This window comes from Canis lupus, chromosome 5 (genome assembly GCF_011100685.1).
Source record: "Canis lupus familiaris isolate Mischka breed German Shepherd chromosome 5, alternate assembly UU_Cfam_GSD_1.0, whole genome shotgun sequence".
In the NCBI taxonomy this organism is placed as follows: domain Eukaryota; kingdom Metazoa; phylum Chordata; class Mammalia; order Carnivora; family Canidae; genus Canis; species Canis lupus.
The window spans coordinates 26,436,468-26,456,986 of NC_049226.1; the positions used below are offsets into that span (position 1 = coordinate 26,436,468).

A 20,519-nucleotide genomic window follows, 5' to 3' on the forward strand; every position below is an offset into this window, starting at 1 on the left:
TTGGCACTGGATTTACCACTCTTAAAAAATGTCTTAGTGGCATCCAAAGGAAGCAAGCCATGACTCCACAGATATTGAAAAATATGTCTATTAAACTGACACAGAACTGAGATTGCTAACTGCCCACAGCTTGGTTTATTCATGTTTTGTTACACAGAAAATGTCTATCTGGTACTTGCTCCACCAACTCAGGTGTCAGGTTAAGTCTGTGGCAGAAATCTCCCGTGACATACATGGGATGTAAATCAAGGTCAAAATTAATTTTTAAAAGATGAGCAACAGCAACAATAACAAAAACTTTTGATTTTGAAAAGGAGGCAAAATGAAAATAAATTCTTAGTCTGACAATTTAGATGCTCATTTCTATCTGCCAGACCATTGAAGGAAATATTAATACTAACTTATCTTTGAGAGTTCTGAGCAGTTGCATACTTTTCCATTAGGAAAGTTCATCCTTGGGATGTGTCCACCTTTGGTGCTAACTTGGAAAAACTGGCTATGAATGTACTTTAGACTAATTTGGGAATTGCAAGTTTTTTTTCTGTGTTTCAAATTAATGCTCTGCCTCCAGGAAAAGAATGTGTAGAGAGATATTCCATACAATACTGAGAATTATTGGGGAGTTGGTGAAGAAGGGAAGGGTTTTCAAACTAACCTGGGTGAAATGTCACATCCTTGCTGCATAAAGGCACCCAGGGAAAACCAGAGGCTGTTAAAGATGCCAAACTCATTGGGAGGCTGGTCGCTGGGTCCTTCCTTTCCATCCTCTGGCTCTTCTGTATGCCACTCATATGGACTAAACCTGCTAACTAGGAATAAGACCACGCTGACACCAATGTAGGCAAAGACTATGCACATCCAAATCTCATAGGCCAGAGGATCCAAGAAGGAAAACACTCCTGGTTTAGATTTCTGAGGCTTTTTGATCATTATAGAGATGCCCAAGCTCATGAAGGGCTTAGAGAAGTCAATGACCTCCTCTCGGACCAAAGTGATTGTCAGAGGGGCAATAGCAATCTCTGCTTTCTATAAGAGAAAAGACACATGAAAACACATAGGTTAATGCATTTCATGAAGCAACTGGCACTGGATTAATCCACTCAAAATGAACTAGTTATGCATTCATTCTACATTTTGAAGAGGGACGCCAACAGTTGCCTAAGAACAGTGATAAATACAAAGATGAACAGTGAACTCTTTTCCTAGGAGAATTTACCACTTAAATTGCACAAGGTATTTTTTTTTTATCAGTGCTGGTGATCAGATGGGAACAAAGAAAACCAGGGAAAGAGTGGACATAAGCAGAAGTAACCTAAATTCAGATAACTGTGTTAGTCTTTTAGGATGTGTGCCGGGCCAGAGGAGGAGCCTAGCTGCCTTCCCACAGGGCTGACTCTGAATTTCTTGGCCAGAATTGCTGCTATGTTGCAGCCTTTTCTGTTTCACTTGGAATGGTGCCACTGACTCATGACTTGGCCGCCCCTTCATATTATGAATGCAAATATCAAATGGTCCTTTTTTGATTCCTTTCCAGTTGTAAGAAAACCTACCCTACAGTCTGTGTTTGGAGGATGGAAGAAACCCACTGCTTGATGACATTTTTCCAATCCAGCGCACACAAAAATCTGGAAATGGGCATTTATTTTCTTCCTATTCACATAGTTTGATTTTCTACTTTGAATTTGTAACACAGCTTTTGGGAAACAGTGGATCTAGGTCTCGGCTAGTATGATCATACGACACCAGCTTCCGTGTTTGTTCTGTGACTTGGAGCAATTTGTCTGAGCCCCCTTTCCATGTCTGTACAGCAAGGACACTCTCCTGTCTGCCTCCCCACATTCCTGTGATTTTCCATTAAAGAAGTCCTAAGAAAATCCTTGTGAGCGTTGACGGAGGGATCATGTATCTGATGCTCAACTAAATATCTTAACACTCATGATAACGCTGTTTATCACTTTTTAGATGCTGGAACTGAGACTCAGGTGAGTTGTAAACATCATGGCTGATGTGTGATTGGAGTTGGTGTGTCTTCCATAAATCTTGTGATCTCTAAACTGAATGAAATAAAGTGTCATGAAAACAGTATGAACGGTTACATGATCTACAGGTGAACAAACGTTATTTGATCATCTTGAAAGGAAAATATTTGGCATTAAAGTGGAATCAGAAACACTGTGAGGCATGTGTGCTCTTACACAGAGGCTGCCACCCTGCCACCCACCCTGGGAGATGCTCAGGTGTTGCTGCACACCATGGCCCGCAGCTTGGTACCAGGGGATCTGGAGGCTGGCAAGGGGGTGTCCTTAGGCCATGATGCTGCCCATTGGGTGGTGGAGCATTAACCCTAAGTGCCCTCAAGTGAGAATGAACGTAGCTTACAGCAGAAATGCCCACACACACAAAAGTCAGGCTCACTGCCTGGAGGCTATTATTATTATTTCTGCCATATTATTACCTGTATAACTTTCATTACGCAAGTAATACATGAACTAGCAATGGAAAAATCAGTATAAAAACAGAAAATTAAGATAAGTCACCTCCATTCCCTTCACCTACTCTTGCTTTTTCTTCATATATGCCCTGCTAGACATGGTCTGATGAATAATATTTTTATTTTAAAAAGGGATAATACAAAACACAACAGTTTATAATTCCTCTACTCAGAAGTATATGATGAATTCCTTTTTATTTTTATCATATACATTAAAAACTAGTTAATGATTGCAAGTGTTTTATCATATGAAAATATCAAAATTTGCTCAATCTAGTTCTTATTTTAGGAGACGTCTATGCTATGCTGTTGCCAGGTTTACACAATTTCAAGCTTGGATGATGCGAACATCTTTGAAGACAAACCCTGGTACGTACCTTAAGTATTTAAGATGAATTTTTAGAAATGGGATTGCTGGTCTAAGTGGTAACAATCCTTATAATGGTCACGATTTGTTTTGTGAAACTTTTCTCCAGGAATATCACACAGACTTCAACTGTTGCCAGCACTGTGTGGATACGTCCGCAGCTATGAATGCTGGACAGCCCATCTGTGTCTTCACTATTGTTTATCTCTGCCAGTCTGACCCATGGAAAGCTAGATTTCATTGTGTTAATTTGAATTTATTTTTATGAATCAAATGGCCACTCTCCTTTTTTCTTCCAATGTCCTAACCTGCCCTTATTTTCCATATGGCGTATTTATTTTTTACTAACTTGTAAGTGCTTTTAAATATATTCAAAAAATTAACTTTTATTTTCCATATATGCTGCAAATATTCTCCCTGTCCAGTAATTGTTTTGTTTACACAACTTAGTTCACGGTACTTCATTGCAATATATATGTATTAAATTTTGCTGCAGCCATACAGAATTTTCTTTCTGTGTTTTCAGCCTTTGGTTTTGTGCCTAGAAAAATTCTTCTCATATCATATGACCAGTGTCGATCATGCATATTTTATTCTTGTACCTACAATCCCTTTAAACTTGGTATCATATGTGATGATGTGCTCCAACATTGTTAATCTTCCAAGTGGATGTTCTGCTGTTGCGACAGGAATAATTGAGTAAATGCATCCTATCACTGATCTGAAATGCCACCTTTTGCATACCAAGTTGTCAGGTGTGGTGTTCTTATTTTATTTACATAAGCTACCACTAATGAGGGTGAAAGCCTTAAAAGAAGAGAATTAAAGTTGCCTCCTGCATATGAAATCAGGTGCGAGGGGAGGCAAACACTGGATCAGAGTGTGACATGATGGTTGATGAGGACAGTTTTGAAGTCTGACAGGTTGTGTTTTGAGACAGCCAAGTGAACAGAGAAGATACAGCTGGGCTTTCTCAGCTAGGATTGGAGATGTGACATCGTGTGCCTTGTTCCATGACCTCTTAGCCATTCCCAGAATGAAGTATGTAAAGTGTTTCCTGCAAGAACTTGATAACACTTGGGCTCTTGAGGGCTTCCAGAGTGAGGCCCATGAGCCCACATTTTAACACGTACCACAGGTAATCCTGGTGCTGGCAGGCCACGGAATGTGCTTGGAGGAGTACTCCCCGGAATTAAAATCCATGCACACAAGCAGAGCAGGGCCAGTGAAGGCGCAACAGAAGACACAGAATGGACTTGGTGTGGTGCACAGGGCCACAGGCAGAAAGGCCCTGAGGGCAGAGGAGATTCCTGTGCTTCTTGGCCACCACCAGGTGTGTGCTGAGGCCACATGTGAGGGTTTTCCAGAACACTTTTCCAGAAACTCCAGTAACAGAGCTTACAAAGAATAATGAAATAATAATAGTAATAACAATAATAATAATAATGGCTTCAAAGTGAATCATTTTACTATCTAATGTGCTTTGCTGGACAGGAGAGAATGGATAGAGCTCCACCTTGGGCCCTGGAAATCGGGCATTCATTGTATTAGCAGTAAGAAAGTAAAAAATAAAATGAGAAGAAAGTTCAGACTTTGCAGACACCAGAATGAAAATCACCAAATCTACAGGAAGCATAAGAGACATGGAAGAAGATTCCTTTTGGGAAAAACTCAAGTGGCAGAGATGAGGGAATTTAAACCTGGCAGAATAACTGATGATTGAATACAGTGAGTACCAGCAAGTGCTATGTCTCTCTTTGAGAACTGCTTGACCTCAGGGCTGTGTTACTGGGACGTGTGCTATGGACACAGTGTTTGGTTGACTATGCTCTCTCTTCATGTCACCTGTTTTTCTCACGTGAACAATGTGGTCAGAGCCCACGCAAAGGGGCGAGGCTGGACTTCCCAGTGGGTAGGGACTCTGGAGAAGAGATACGTGACAAATGTCGTAGAAAGTTACTTGGGTTAGTTACACCATCCATAACTAATTGGTAATCCAAGTAGGATTTTTTTTTTTTGAGATGAAATACCCAACAGTGTTTTCTAAAGAAAATGAATTACTGTAGTTCTCACAACTTGAATCATGTTTACATTTAAAATCTTATTGTCTCAAAAATTAAAAATATTACTAAAAGTTTAAAATATTACCAAGAAACAAACACATCCTTTTTGTTTGGAACCTAAAGCTCATTATCAAACTGTTGATGAGCCATGTGGTAAATTCCTTTTTGATTTTCTTAAAACTGAATTTTTTTTTTCATTTAGGGCAACTAACAAGTTAGCAGTTCTTTTTAAATGAATATAAAACTAACTGATTGCTCCTTAATGCCAAACAATTTCCTCTTCTGTGGAGGTTACAGCTACTGTATGATACTGGTTGGAGAAAGTTTGTGGCGTAGAGGTCGGAAATCCAAGATGCAGAATCAGGAAACTACCAAATTGTAGTTCTGGCTTGGAAAAGGAGCCCCTCTCCAGACTTCTATTATTGTCCTCAATCATTGAGTCTTTACTCTCTTCTAGGGAAGGATTACTCTTGTGTCATTGTTTCAAAAGGGTCTTGTGAAGATGAATTAGAGAGTGCTTTGAAGGTGAAATCTGTGAAATATGAATTGGCTTACAGAAAATTTCTGTACACTGTGAGAGTACACTGTGAGTGTATGTGACTTTTATTGGTTACTCAATGGGCACAGCTCACTGTGAGCTCCAGGTTTTGTTTCTGGACTTTGGAAATATCATGCATCACCAACATTTGTGAACTGCTGGTTTCATTGTGATACTCTGCAGTGATAGCTGAAGAAACCAATCCTGTTCTTATTCAGGCAGGAATGTCTACATTGAATTTGCCCTTGGTGATCAATGTGTGTACTCAGTATCTGGTAAACTCAGAGGGAAGGGCCAGACGTGCATTTCTGTGAGGCCTGCTATGGAATACGCTCCAAGTTTTGTGTTTCGCTATGTCTAAAAAAATGATAGCACTGCATAAAGTTTAAATTTACTGTGTTTAGCAGATCTATAAGAATCTCACATTATTGGTGAATATTTTATAGATGCTAAAGTAGTTTAATGATTGCTTTACCAATTATGTAAAAGATATTGACCAGTAAGTACAAGCAACAGGGGTACAAGTAACTAGTTAAAATTAGGCCCAACTTTATACTGCTGGAGGAAATCTGTTCCTTGAATTATCAAGTAACATTCATAATAGATTTGTTTTGTAGTTCTTAAAACAACATGGCTAGAGTAGAGTGGCATCGAGCTTAAGAGAATGGTCATCACAGATACTGAAGTCACTTTTTTTTTTTTAAGAGGACATCATATTTCAGTTTTTTTATCTTTCCTGACTTTGAAGTTATGAGGTATTAGCTTCTCTCATTATTTGGAAATTGCACCATAATGAGCTAGAGAAACATCTGAACATGGTAGATGCCTCTTGAATGTAACTGCAAATTTAAAAACAGCAACAGGTCTTGAGATATTGTTATATGCCCAGGTGAAAAAAAGTTTCAGGTTTATGTAAGTAAATTCGTGAATAAACTGGTCTGCTTACCCCATAAACAAGTTCTCCTACCATCCCATTCCAGATTTTTGTGTCCGCGTCCCTTGCTCCATACTTTCCATCAGGGACAATGGCAATTTTATACTTGATACCAATATGTTTTGCAATTTCAGATGCCAAATCTACACAGTATCCTTCATACTTGTCATTTCCTTCAAACATTTCGTGATTTTTCTTGTACATAACATATGGGGATTCCTATAATGAGAGAAGGAGAACTGTAAAGGAGAAATTATAAAACATGCAAAAATCTTTATGCAACTTTTCAGCTGCAGAATTTGACAAAAAGATTAGATTTAATATTAGTATACGCACTGATTTTGTGTGGCTAGAAATCAATAATAAAACAGATGAATATAGAAATATGCTTAGAAGTATATCCAGTTACTTTATATTGGGTACTAAAAGTGAAACCTTTCAAAATAGTTTTTTCCTGAGGGACTATTACATACCTAGTGCCATGATCATGACAGGAAAAATATAACATTAATAATTGTCTAGGGAAGCATCAGCCCATCATCTTTGGTAATGAAATTAGTATTTCTAAAATATCGCATGAAGTTAGACTACTTAGTAGGTATTCAAGGTAACAGGTCTCCTTATTCCGTGTCTTGTTTAGCCATGTTTAATTGCAACCTCTTTTAGGAAAGAAGCAAGATGCTTTTTTTTTTTAAACTCTCTAGCATTTTGCTGAATGCCTTTCTCAGAATGGGTTCTAGTGAGTTCAGTGAAGAAATGAATAGTTTAAAATATTCTATATACTAGTTTGCATTAAATTGGCTTTCCCAAAACTGTCCAATATTTTGGCTTTAGTGAGGCCTGTGGTGTGTGAAGGTTTCTATTATAAAATATGTTTCCAACGAAAGCTAATAATCTTCCCCCAGTTGCAACAATCACACATTTCAAGTGATATTCTCATGTAGGTTTTGAAGCAAGTAAGACAGAAAACAGGTAAAGAATTATTGTAAAAATCCTTATAAAAATGAAAAGGTTTACTGGTGGCTAATGATAACTAGTTTTCAGTTACAACACACACACACACACACACACTCACTCACACTCACACACCCTTAAGCCAAACCATTTAAAGGCCATGAACTAAAGAGACAAGTTAGCCAACAAGCAGCTGATTTTGGGAACGGAGCCCAAAGCCACCACAGGGTAGATCTGGTGAGCATACAAATACAGAGGACTGCCAGTCACACCTCAGAACTTTTAGTCGTTTGCAGACAAGGGCGGCCACCTTTGGCCACAATGTCATTGAGATCATGGATTTACATTCTATAACATTGTACTATCACACTCACTGAGTAATTTTCATACAAATCTTTTCAACTTCCCCAGCAAATGTGTGATTGGGGAAGTTGATCTTGCTCTTGGAACTCCGGATTAGATGGTATTTTACTTTGCAGAACATGGCAGTGGATACTACTTCTGATTTTAAGTACTTCATAAATGTAGAAATTACCTTTAAAAACTTAACAAGATTGTAAATTACATGATATATAACTTGTAATAGAGATGCCCTAAATAACTGTACTGTGGGCAATTGTTTAGGGTTGGTCATTGAATAGACAGACTTGCCTTATGCTGACAGAGTCGAGGGACCCAGAAGTCTCTCATTTCTTTGAAACTGATACATATTTTAACAGGAGAGCTTCTCCACCTATAAAGTTAAGGAAACTGATGGTCTCTTCTTTAGATAGATGAAGATTATTTTGTAGCTTACAGAAAAGATTCTCCCAATACAAAGGTCTTGAAAATTATAAATTGTGGTGAGTTGTTGCAAGGTGTTAATTTCTAAAATTTAATATAAATGGTTAAAATGAGCTAATCTTTTCCTTTTCTTTTTCTTGTGACAGCTTATTAAAAATGGAAGTATATTTAGAGAAAAGCAAGAATCTCACATTTATAAAATGCTTAATATTGTAATTGACATGGCTGTATAGTTAGCACTTCCAACTTAGAACAAACTTAGAAGTTTTCAAAAATTGTATATCTATGGTTCACATGAGGTACTAAAATTGAAAGTCAATTTTAGTGTCTGGAATACTTGAACATTTAGGAATTTTAGCCATCAAATATATATATGACAGTGTCAGCTTGTGTGCACATTTCTCTAGCTAGAATTCCCATCTAATTTGCTAAATTCCCTCTACATTATATTGTAGACAATTTGCTTTATTAAAAGCCATACTTCTACTATGTACTCAAAGATTTATTAAGCACTGACTGTGTGCCCGGCAGTTTGCTGGAGACTAGGGATACAAAAATACATAAAATATGCCTCTTGTCCTCTTGTGATTACTTAAGATTATACTTCTTTGTAATAAGGGTAAAGGAGTAAGAGTGATGGGAAACAATCATAAAATAGAGTAGTGAAAACTAATAATAGCTCTGAGTTAATTAGTGCATGCTCTGTATCAAAAATAAGGCTGAGTTCTTCAACTGTGCCTTTCATTTACTTTTCACACTGCTATTTTGAGGTAGGCACTTCCAATTTGCAGGGGGAAAATGCAAGTCTCAGAGACTGCAAGCAAATTGCTCCATTTCACAGAAGGAGCAGATGTGGGAACTGAATCTATATTTTGAAATATCTGGAAATTGTTGAAGCTATCATTGCATTTGTCAAAATAGGTGCAACTATTTGAGATTTCATATGATTTAACTAGAGAGGGGGTAAGTTTAAGGACATGAATTTCTGTGTGGTAAATGAAATACTTTCTGTGAAACAGTGAATACACAGTATAGATAAAACCTTTCCATATCTCCTCATATTGCCTGGTATCTACAAGGCACTCAATAAGTATAAAGATTTCCTGGTGCATTTGTGCTCTCTAAATAGGAATATCATGGCAAAGTAATTACATTAGAACTTCTGATTCAGGTCTTCAAAAGGAAAGCAATTAATTTAAGTACTAGGCCACCTCTTCTGAAATAGACATATGGAAATCTAAATAAAAAATTTACCTAGTGTTTTCTTTCCTTTTTTTCAATTCCCTTTTGGGACAGCACATGTCCATCAGGAACTTCGCTTTCCTGCCAAACAGACCAACAAAGACTAGACAAACTTTCAGTTTACTGAAGATATTGATTAGAAATTTAGCTAGACTTCTGCACAACCAGGGGCATTCACAGTCATTGAGATGCAGATGAGTGGTGCATGCAGCATTAGAGAAATAAGATGATCACTCAGGGAGGTGGGAAAACAGGCAGAAAGACCAGATTTTTCTTGAACAAAAGCTCTCCTGGTTGCTCAGCTCTATGCACTTTATTCAAGTGTGTCTCATTTTGCTTTTCTTTCATATTAAATCCACATGAGTAGCAGATCCTCCACGCTCTCCCAATCGGACAATCTGCCCACAAGTAGGCCTTCTGACCTGCATATTTAGGGAGGATTTAATACAAGGTTTTGAGGGCTACCATGGGTGAAGAAAATATTAAATCTTTTCAGTATAATAGACAATGAGTCCTAGCCAGTCATGAAGGAGGATTTGTAGGGCATCTTTGATAAGCCGCCTTACAGAGTCCAGGTATTCAATTGTAAATCAAAATGGAATGATCAGAGAAGCTCAATATAACCTCTTCTGCCACGAGAGTATAACCTATCATCTTTATTATCAACTACTGTGCTCTGTGATACAGGAATTCCTCAGAAGTTATTTTAAATGCATTACTTCTTAGGAGTTGTGAGTTTATTACTAAAATTTCCATAATGGGTAGTGTTCTACATCTGCTCTGCTATTTCAGGAAAAAAACAATCTCTGTCTAAAGCTGCTACATTAGGGCTTTCTTAAGTAAATGTTTGCGTAAATGAATTAAGATGATTTTCAATCAATAAAGTATTTTCCTACTGAGAAAATCTTTTTGGATTGTTCGTATTTAACAAAACTGTTGAAATAGATTCTTATTGAAAAGGCTTTAAGATTTTCTAAACATAAAAAAATACAATCATTACAATTACTATTGAAAACAGTTAAAATGATGAAATCAGTAGTATCGACCAAAGTTATTTGCTGTCTGGATATTTGCTTTTCTCCAAAGAATCTTACTAGTTGTAGGTAATTTATCCCATGGGCAAAATTCTGAAAAGTGGAAATTATTATTCAACTCAGAGAAAAAAAAAGAGCAAATTGGATGGCTGCACAATTTTAGAATTTATTCAAAATAAGGTATTTCAAAACTAGTTGAGTGTTGAACCCTTTAGAGGCAGTGTATATATGGGGGAAATTAATATTTAGTGCATGGAAGAAAATAAATCTGTATTTTTGTATGTAGATATGGATGTATTGCATATGCACATGTATATATGTGGAATGCAGCTGTAAAATTCTGCATAGAGAAGATAAAACATCAAACATCTAATAAAAGGAGAAAAAAGTAACCCCTGGAAAAGATCTAGCGTGATAAGTGAAATTGCTTTTAGGTTTGTAACATATTTCTGATGCTGCAGTAAATAAATGTGGATATATGGAGAATTTCCTAAAGGATTGTTAGGTTTACAAGATGGCAAGAAATACTTCTTAGCTGAGCAATGCATCATAAGCATCATTTAGCTTCAGGTGTGAACATTTGGGGGAAAAATGGGCTTGGCTGAAATACTGCTTTAGTTCTCCTCTTCCAGAGTTCAGCAGCCAGAGGAGTGAAGTTACATGCCTCCCTCCTGCACACTGTCTCTTCCTCAACTGCTGCATATATGCAAACCTCAGGGTACAGAATTGGCTTCCTTAGCTTACTGACAAAAATTATGACTTAGAATATAGAAAGTTAGTATGACTCACAGTCTCATATACAATTACAGATTTTATCCAATTCGTAGTCGCTAAGTCTTAAAGACAAAATGGTAAGCATCTGAACTCAAAACTTTAGACCTTTCAACCCTGTAGTCGTGACCCTTATGGGATGGTACTGCCAATTTTACTTTTTATTGAGATTTAGCTACATTATATTCAGTGGACTATATTCAGGTCAAATAAATTAGTCATTCAAATGAAGATCATGTTATAGATATGCCACACTGTTATAAGAAAAAAATTTCAATGGTACAAAAAAGCTGAAACCGTATTTAAGAATGATATCTAGTATAATAGTCTATTGTTTGTTGTCTGCTTTCTTTTGCTAGAATATAAACTTATTTGAATGCAGGATTTTTGTCTGTTTTTTTTTTCTCTAGCATTTCCCTGGGCTCATAGCAGACGCTTAATAAATATTTGTGGATGAATAAATGAATTTCTCAATCAATTTTATTTAACAACAGCATTTATCATTACAATGTATCAACATATAAATAACAACATACACCAAAGAAAGACAAATGGGAATAACAGCCATGCCATATCAATTTTGATCAAAGTGAATGATTTCCAGCGCCGCAACACCCCCAGCCTTCTGAGTCTAGATATCTGTCTTGCACATATTAACAATGTCTAACCAGCTCCATCTGTGTTGGGAGCTTTTGGTTGAATTTGGGAGATTATTACATGCAGGTGCCAATATCTCATTTGTCTACAAGGAATCATATTTCTTTCAACATGAATGAGATAGTAGAGATGTTGGTGGTTCCAGGTGACCATTTTCAACAAAAGCAAATACAAAAACACTTTTAGGGAAAGGATTCTACTATTTTTTTTTAAATTACTGAATGATTATGCAGTTGCAAAGCCCAAAGAGGTATTATTATATGAAGATTACACTTTTATACAAAAGACAAATATTCATATTGCACTCTTTTGATAGCAAAAATATTGAAGATATCACTGTCAAACAACAGTTAGCTTTACATAATATTCTTTATGTATATAGGAAACAACTGAATTTCTCAATTGTTTTAACTTTTTTTTTTTTTTTTTGGTAGCATGCTTTCTGAAAACCAGCCATGCTTGCAAACTGATTCAATATTTTGGTTTTAATTATATCTCCCACCCCTTTAATAACAGGGATGGAAAGGAGATTTTCTACATTATACCTATAATGCACATTAAAACACCTTATTTCACATAGAACAGGCAAAAGTTTTTAAAAAAACCTTTAAAGAAAACTACTGTGTATATTCATAAAACAAGCACACAAATTCATAGATATTTGCTTTTAGAAAAACTTCACTTGGAATTAGGAGTGATATAATTATGCTTTTTTTGTACAATGACCTCATTTCAAGATAGGGGAATTGCTATATCAGAATTGCTAAGTGATTCTTTTTCAACATCTATATATTTTCTTGCGAAAGATGAGGATTAATTCTTCTTTTGTTCTAGTATCTCAGAAAAGTCACAGAACTTTAAAAAAAATTTTTTTTCTGGTAGTCCAGAGTTGGTCATCCAAGAAGAATCCCACATGAAAAATTAGCTTAAATTTACTACACAGGAGAACAAGACTTGAGCCTTAGTTAGGAATGGTCGAACAGCGTCGAACTCATTTCTTTCTTGATCAATTTCTTAAAATAGGATTCTTCATCAGAGGCTGAAAAGAGGAGGACTGTACTGAAGTATGACTTTCCATTACTGTGTCTTTTTAGGAAAAGAAATATATATATACATATATATATACTGCTTTTCAAGTCCCATGCAACTACTACATAATTAAGTTAGAAGGTGTATATTTTGCACTCTTACACAACAACTGGTGTTGGCCGGTTTGCATTCTAAAGTCATAAACTTCTCATCAAGCCTTGGCAGAGTAACATGAAATTGCTAGCTGGTGATGTGACACAGAGAACACTCATTGCAATATATGACAACTTCTTTCTGGCATTTTCATGCTTTGACCTTGGTGCCAAAATTTTTGGAAATAACTTGACGTTACTAAAAACCAAAATTACATAAGCTAAAAACTAAATAATATAAAGCACTTCCACTTTATATGGAGTAAGGGCTGCGTAAGTAATTGAAAATGTGTTCTGCCTAACGAGACAGTGAGCTGAGGATCTAGGTCACCGACTGTTGATCTCATTTGACCAGCATGGACTCTAAGGAGCATGCTTAACTTTAGAAGAGAAAAATATGTAAGATATTCTCTTACTGAAAAGGAAATTTCTTTAGGACCTCTTGAAAAAACTTTCTTAAAATTTAGAGTAGTCTTCATTTAATGATGTGTCAGAATGAAGCCATCATACTTTCCTTAATTCTCAGGGGAAGTCCAATAAATTGCATTGTGTATTTGTCATTGGTCAATGAGAAAAACAATCAGTGCAGAGCACCCTTTTCACATTAAAAATAAATATAAAACAAAATTTATTTCTAAAACATTTAGTTGTATAAGACATGCTCACTATAATCTTTACATTTATATCTCCACTATTATAAACAGACAATGCAAATCATTATCCAATGATTAAACTACTTGAAAATGATCAATTTTAACACTATTAACTATTATTACACTGATGTCTTAAAAAACATAATAACAACAATAGATGGTGTTTACTACCAGATGTTTTTATGTGACTGGTTGCTGACTTTTCATGTTCATTCTTTTGTCCTTTGGAATAATAGCATTTCATACATTTCTAACTAAAGTGTGACAGTTTCCGTTTTTAACATCTGAGCATCTTTCCAAGAACAACAGTGCAACAAAAGATAATACAAATAAAAGTACTGAATGTATTCAAAGCTCAGGACAAACCTATTCAAAGCCTCAACAGACTTGTGGACGAGAACACCCATGCCACCACTGCTATGATGCAGCTCTCACCCCATTCACCATAGCTGGAGAATTAAAACTGCCTGTGGACAAGACGGAACAGCATAAAGCATAGACCAAAACTCACCATAATTGTGGTTACAACCACTGTTCTGTTCTCAATAGCTGCTGTGTCATTGCCAAGAGTGGGTACATCTTGAATCAAGACCAATTTATCCATATCATTCCAGTAACCAACCTGCCAAACAGAGAAATTTCTTGAAAATATATTTTAGAACAGTTTTTCTCTGGTTCTTTTTGGAACCATGTAGGGTATTAATGAGCAAGCAAACATTTAAAAAGGAGACAAAAAGGAGGTTTTGGAATTTTTCTTAATTATGATGAGCCAGTTTTTCTGATGTTAATGATACTGCCTGGTTGTACATTTGGCAACTTTACAATTTACAATCATGAAGCAGCCAAGACACTGGGGAAGGGGATGTTTAAGAAAGAATATGGATATAGATGGAATACCATTTTATTTTATTTTATTTTATTTTTTTAAAAATTTTTTTAAAGTTTCAGTTTATTTTATTTATGATAGTCACACACACACACACACAGAGATAGAGGCAGAGACATAGGCAGAGGGAGAAGCAGGCTCCATGCACCGGGAGCCCGACGTGGGATTCGATCCCGAGTCTCCAGGATCGTGCCCTGGGCCAAAGGTAGGGGCCAAACCGCTGCGCCACCCAGGGATCCCTGGAATACCATTTTATGTTGATCCTCTCTTCTAGTGGGATTGACTGGCACCCTCTAAAATTAATTTACATGATTTTATCAATAATGTTTCAGGCTTTACCATAAAAGGAATATGTACAGGATATTTTTAAGCAAAAAAGACTTGCAAATTTTTAAGGCAATACAGAAATAGTTTAAGGTTTTTCATAACCTAGCCATTTGGTAAAAATCTAACCATTTCTAAAATGTTAACTACATCAGACAGTAATGAAAAACATTTTCATTTTCAAAGATTACACTTAAATTTGTATTTGTTTCATTTTTAAATCCATATATTATTATTTTTTCACTTAGAGGTGAAACAAAGTCCACTCTGTAAAATATATTAAGTACTTAGTTAAGTACTTTATAAAGTAGTAACTTCTGACAGTGTCCTAAAGGAAATTTAGGGTTCTTTGTATCATGCAGACCACTAAGTACTGGGAACAGCAGCCACTTGACTGCTCGCTCTGGGGCATGTACCTGGTGATTCTTCTTTACATGCATCTAAAAGTTTATACACACAGCAAACTTAGAGGTAGATGTTTTGTGACAGCCACTTTGGAGATGAGGACCCATCACAGCACAAAGTTATATAATCCAGAGGGGCCAGAATTCAAAACTCAGTTCCGTAGACACTGAGTCCATGCACTTCGTTGTTATATGCCACAACCTCCCTGAGTGGGTGTCCACTTAATGCAAGTCAAACTTCCTTCTCAAATTTCTGTATGCAATGGCTAAAACTCCTGTCTCCAATAAAATGCATACAATTGCTTACTGGCCTGTATTTACTATTCGTTCTAATATGTTTGGAAGTCTCTCCTGCTTCCCCCACATTTCTTAACCGTTGTGTTAGTATTTGTGAGCGTATTAGAACAAAGTAAGCATGAACATGTCAGAAAGAGGCACTAGATTATTCACGAATGTTGCATATATAATCACAGAAGAGATGGAGGAAATGAATTTTCATTAATATGGTTCTTAGTTTGATGTGAAATTATAAACATCAAGTCATGAATAGCTTAGCTTTCAAGTGTCCATATGAATCTTTTTGTAGCTAACGTTTATCTAATAACTCCGTGAAAAAATTAATTTAAAAACAAGTATGCTTTTGCAACCTACATATATCCTTATACAGCTTCTGTTCCTACATGTACTTACAAAATAAAAAACACAACATGTCGGTTGTCTCCAGTTAATTCTCCTTTCCTCATGACAGTTACAAGACATGAAAACAGGCTTTATAGCTTAGCCCTTCGTTATGAGGCAGCCCACCTCCACATCTCAGCAGCCCATCCTTGGGGAAAGGCATTTTTTCTTTATTAAGGAGTTTCCACAATAGGAAAACCACAGATTTGGGACACATCCTGAAGATCCTCGGATGTTGGCAAGACCTTGACATTTTGCATTTAAAGCAGCCTGCTGCTTCATGACTATTTACCCTGAAAAGATAAGTGATTTACGAGTGCTGACAAGTTAAACTAATAAGCAAAATTTTACCTAACTCTGTTTGCCTTATGTTTACTTGCAATTCTATGAAAGAAGCAAGCTATAGTTTGGGGTATGGGACCATTCATGCTAGATCTTCACTGGGCCAGAGACACATTGGGAAGTGAGTCAATTAGAGTGGCCAGTGATATAGGGATCACTTCCCAAAGGAAGCAATCGTAACGCGTGGATCTAGAAACTCATGTGAGACAGAGTTTCTCTCTAGTTCTTCACATTTTACAATGTACTAAGAACTTTTCCCACACCTGACCTCATCAAATCAGACAGGAAGTAGGAATTTTTCCTAGAGAAAAGAAATTGGGTAAAGGATAATTTTGTAATGCTAGAGCAAAAATATGGAAGCATTTAAGCCACTAAACTGGCAGGGATGTCAGAAAAATATTTGTCTTCTTTGGATTCCTCAAGGTGAACTGTGTGTAAATATCACCAGCCTAGGAGAGGACGTCTCTGTATTTATAGGGGACCTTGCTACAACGTCGGGACTGGGTTTAGGAGTAGCCCCTGTTCTACTCAAAGCTTGTTCCTTGGAGGGCTGATATGACCAGACCTGTCCCCTCAAAACATGGCTTAATTCCCATACCAGCCCTAAAGAGAACTCTTACGGGCTCCAGGTTTGACAATACTTCAGAGCAATCAAGAGAGTAAGCTCTTGAGCAAGTTGAGTCCTGGTGTCTACCTTACCCCCATGTCTTTTGAGCTGATCGTCCGTGGGCAGGTTCCTTGGTTTCTCTGAGCCATACTTTTTTTTTTCTTTTTTAAAATGAGAAAAAATAGGGGCATCTGGGTGGTTCAGTTCATGATCCCAGGGTCCTGGGATCAAGCCCCTTGTTGGGCTCTCCGCTCAGCTGGAAGCCTACTTCTCATCTACCTGCTTCTGCGCTTGTACATGCTTCTCTGTCTCCCTCTCCCTCCCTCCCTCCTTCCCTCCTTCCCTCTCCCCCCTCGCTGTGTGTGTCAAATCTTTAAAAAAATAAAATGAGAAAAAGATCTATCTCACTTTCAGGTGTTGTGAGGATTAAATGTAAAAATGTGCATCAATTTTCCATTTCTGTGTCTGGCATATCACGGGCTCTCAATACATAAAATTTTTACACATAAAAATTCCTGAAACCATGTGCATCCAGGTGTGCGGTTCCAGGGCATTCCCTGGAGGTCACTGGGGTGGGAATACTCCACCCCCGAGAACCTAGGACTTCAGAAAGAGCGTTCTCTTCTCCTTAATGAGTTCCTCCATCAGTGTTCCTGTTACAGAAGTCAGACAAACTGATGGGTAGACTCTGATTTTCAGAGATAGCTCCCTTGCTGGCAAGTGTTCAATTTACAAGAATGATTGCTCACTTCGCAGACATATTGCTGAGTTTCACCAGCAGAGTGTTTCTCGTGGTAGCTCATTTTTTGAGTTTAATATTCCTGACAGAATGCCCAAGTTGATCGCTGCCACAGAAAAACGAAGATGGATGAGTCTACACGATTTTACACTTCGTATTTCTTTTAAGAGTCTTAGATGGGTGTCAGCTGAGAGCGAGGACGTTCATCACTCTCCCTACTTCTTCACTTCCCCTCAAGAAAACCTTGAATCCGGTTACCACCAGGGTTGGTGGGAGGATTCACGGCCATACTCAGCTCACCTGCTATGACCACTAGTTACCCACTGACTCCTGTCTCCTTTTTACCTTATCCTTTGTTTTATAGAGAGGTCATTTTGCTTTTTTTACTTACTGTTTTGTGAAGTATGGAAATGTCTTTTGCATTTCAGAGAGCTTCTGTTTAAATGGCTAATTTTGTGAAGTCTGGTGTGTGGCAGGAAGGTGAGCCCGTCCTGCCTCTGCCTGCCAGGTGGCCGATGTGTTTAGGGGCCTGTGGGGTACTCCACCTGCTCCAGGGCTGGCACAGGGATTGGGCCCCAAATGGGCCTCCTTCTTTCTTGTTGATGGCTGGGTGCCACAGAGTGGGTCAAGTCGGGGTATACGTGGAACTCGCTACGTTTCTTCCTGGGAGCACATCTCATTTGCCGGCTGTGGGCAGGGTCCTTGGAGGTGCCCTGCTCCTGGTGGTCACCTGTCTCCTGCACCACCCCCCGTGCCCCGATCTGGGTCAGGTAGGCCATTGTGCCCCTATGTTAGCTAGTGGGCAGCCTGCGGGCTCGCTCCAGGAGATGCTCCTGAGAGGCTGAAAGCCTAGGGTTGGTTTTCACGGTAGCTCCAGGTCTCTCCTTGCATGCACTCAGAAGCACATCCCACAACACAGAGAGCCTCTGACATTTCCCCTTGTGGTTGTAACCGTCTGGCATCCTTGACTCACTTCAAGCTCTCGCTGTGTCCAGCTGCCACTTCTACCTGTCCCAATGCTAACTTCCGAGCTAACTTTAAATCCTACCTCCTCCACACAGCCTTCCTTGATCTGTTTTCCTCCAACTGCAAGCCATCTCCTCCTTTTTATAATTTCCACATGCCTTCTCTTTAGCTGCCATAAAACTTATTAACATTCTAACTTACATTCTACCCCACCAAAAAGTAAACTACTTTAGAGCAGATTCTACTTGGGTGGGATGATGATGTAGTGGTTCCAAAGACAGACACATCCGAATCCTTGGCTTCTCAGTTATGAGCCTTAGGCAAGTAATTATAACCTGCCAGACTATAATTTTCCCACTGGCAAAAGGGAGCTCATGGTACTCGCTTACAGGTGTGTTGTGAGGATTACATTACACCAAGCCGAGTGTTTGGGTCACAGCAGACATTCCATAAATTTAGCTGTCATCATTACATTGTAGCAGGAAATCCTATATGAGAAAGTTTTTAAAAATAGTCAACTGTTGGGACAGAATTTTTAGATAAGGCAATTTCTCCTTGAGCATCCTAGCTAATCGTACAGAAAAGGAATGTTAAACACTACATACATTAGGTACAAAATGTCTATAGTCAATTACTGGAATGGGTTTGCAAGTTCCCATTACATCAAGTACTTTTGGAAGACCATGGAGACGCCTAGTCATGTGCTAGGATCAGCAGAGTTAATTTCCAAATCCAGGAATCTGGCCCTGGCAGCTTCCCATCCAACCTCCCCAGCCCTTCAATTAGAGTTTCTCAGGTGTTTCTGTCCTCCCACTAGCCAAGTGATGATCTTAATAATCTCATCTTCTATCTGTTCTTCTTTTGGCTCAGTGGAATGTGTTTATTTATTTCAAGAATATTTAGTCTGTTCTAAATATGCCCATGCCTTAGAAGTAGTTCCCTTTGTTCTGATGTTTTCCTAAATTATTGCATGGAGGTCAGTATGTTTCTTACCTGCAAGGTGTGCTTTCCTGCAGAGTAAATTTTGTTTTTTGGGATTCTTTTTGCTAAGTCTTCTTTTTTTTTTTTTTTTTTAAATATTGCTTCCACTTTGGATAAAGGATGTATACAGTATATAAATTAGTTTGTTTCAGCATTGGCACACCATTACATATCCATTATTTGATTCAAGAATTTATTTCAGCACAGATTATAAAAAAATACAATTTGTAAATATATTTAAAAACAAACAAATGTAGAATATCCAGCTACCTTTTACCTATAAGTCTTTAAGAATGTCAAGGGCAAACTAAAGAAATGGGTTGAGTGTGGCTCACCTTTCTGGGCCCAGTGCTCTTTAGCTCAAACACATCCATTGTGTAATTGACTCTACGTCCATAGTGGTCAAACTGAACGTTCCCTGTCAGTCCTTGAATTCGAACCTATGAGTGAAAAGGAAAATCCATACATATATTCATTGGCCATTTTGCTTATAGAATCTTGACTTCATCTGCTAGGCTTATGACAACACATTGGGTATAGAACTATAAACTATACATAACTCTCTTAAAAACCATAGGGTATTTGAGCTCCTAGGAAATAATCTGAAAGATGTAAATCAAAGGGATATAAGCAATTCTGCTCTATACTTGAAAGACAAACATGATTTGTTATGTGATAAAGAATACTTCCTCAATACTAAAGTGTTGCCTATAGGAAAAGAAATATGGTTCCTTTACAGTTACTTTTCAGTTTTATCTATGTGTCCACATAATATATTAAACAGTCTTGCTGATCACACTGCATCATATTTATCCTTGAAAATATTAAAATTGAGTCCTAAGAAGTTCAAAATATAAGTATATTAAAGAAATTCAAGTGTACTTTGTTACAAATTTCCTTTTCATTTGTTTTTATTTATGATCT

At 37.5% G+C, this 20,519-nt stretch overlaps 1 protein-coding gene across 1 annotated transcript in view; it reads right to left on the minus strand.

Annotated features, from left to right (window-relative positions):
• Positions 1-20,519, minus strand: part of GRIA4 (glutamate ionotropic receptor AMPA type subunit 4) — a 373,881-nt gene that overhangs the window by 50,429 nt on the left and 302,933 nt on the right. The window contains 4 exon segments of the mRNA XM_038536334.1: positions 656-1,026; positions 6,406-6,612; positions 14,180-14,290; positions 19,931-20,035. Coding sequence (XP_038392262.1) covers positions 656-1,026; positions 6,406-6,612; positions 14,180-14,290; positions 19,931-20,035 — 794 coding nt within the window.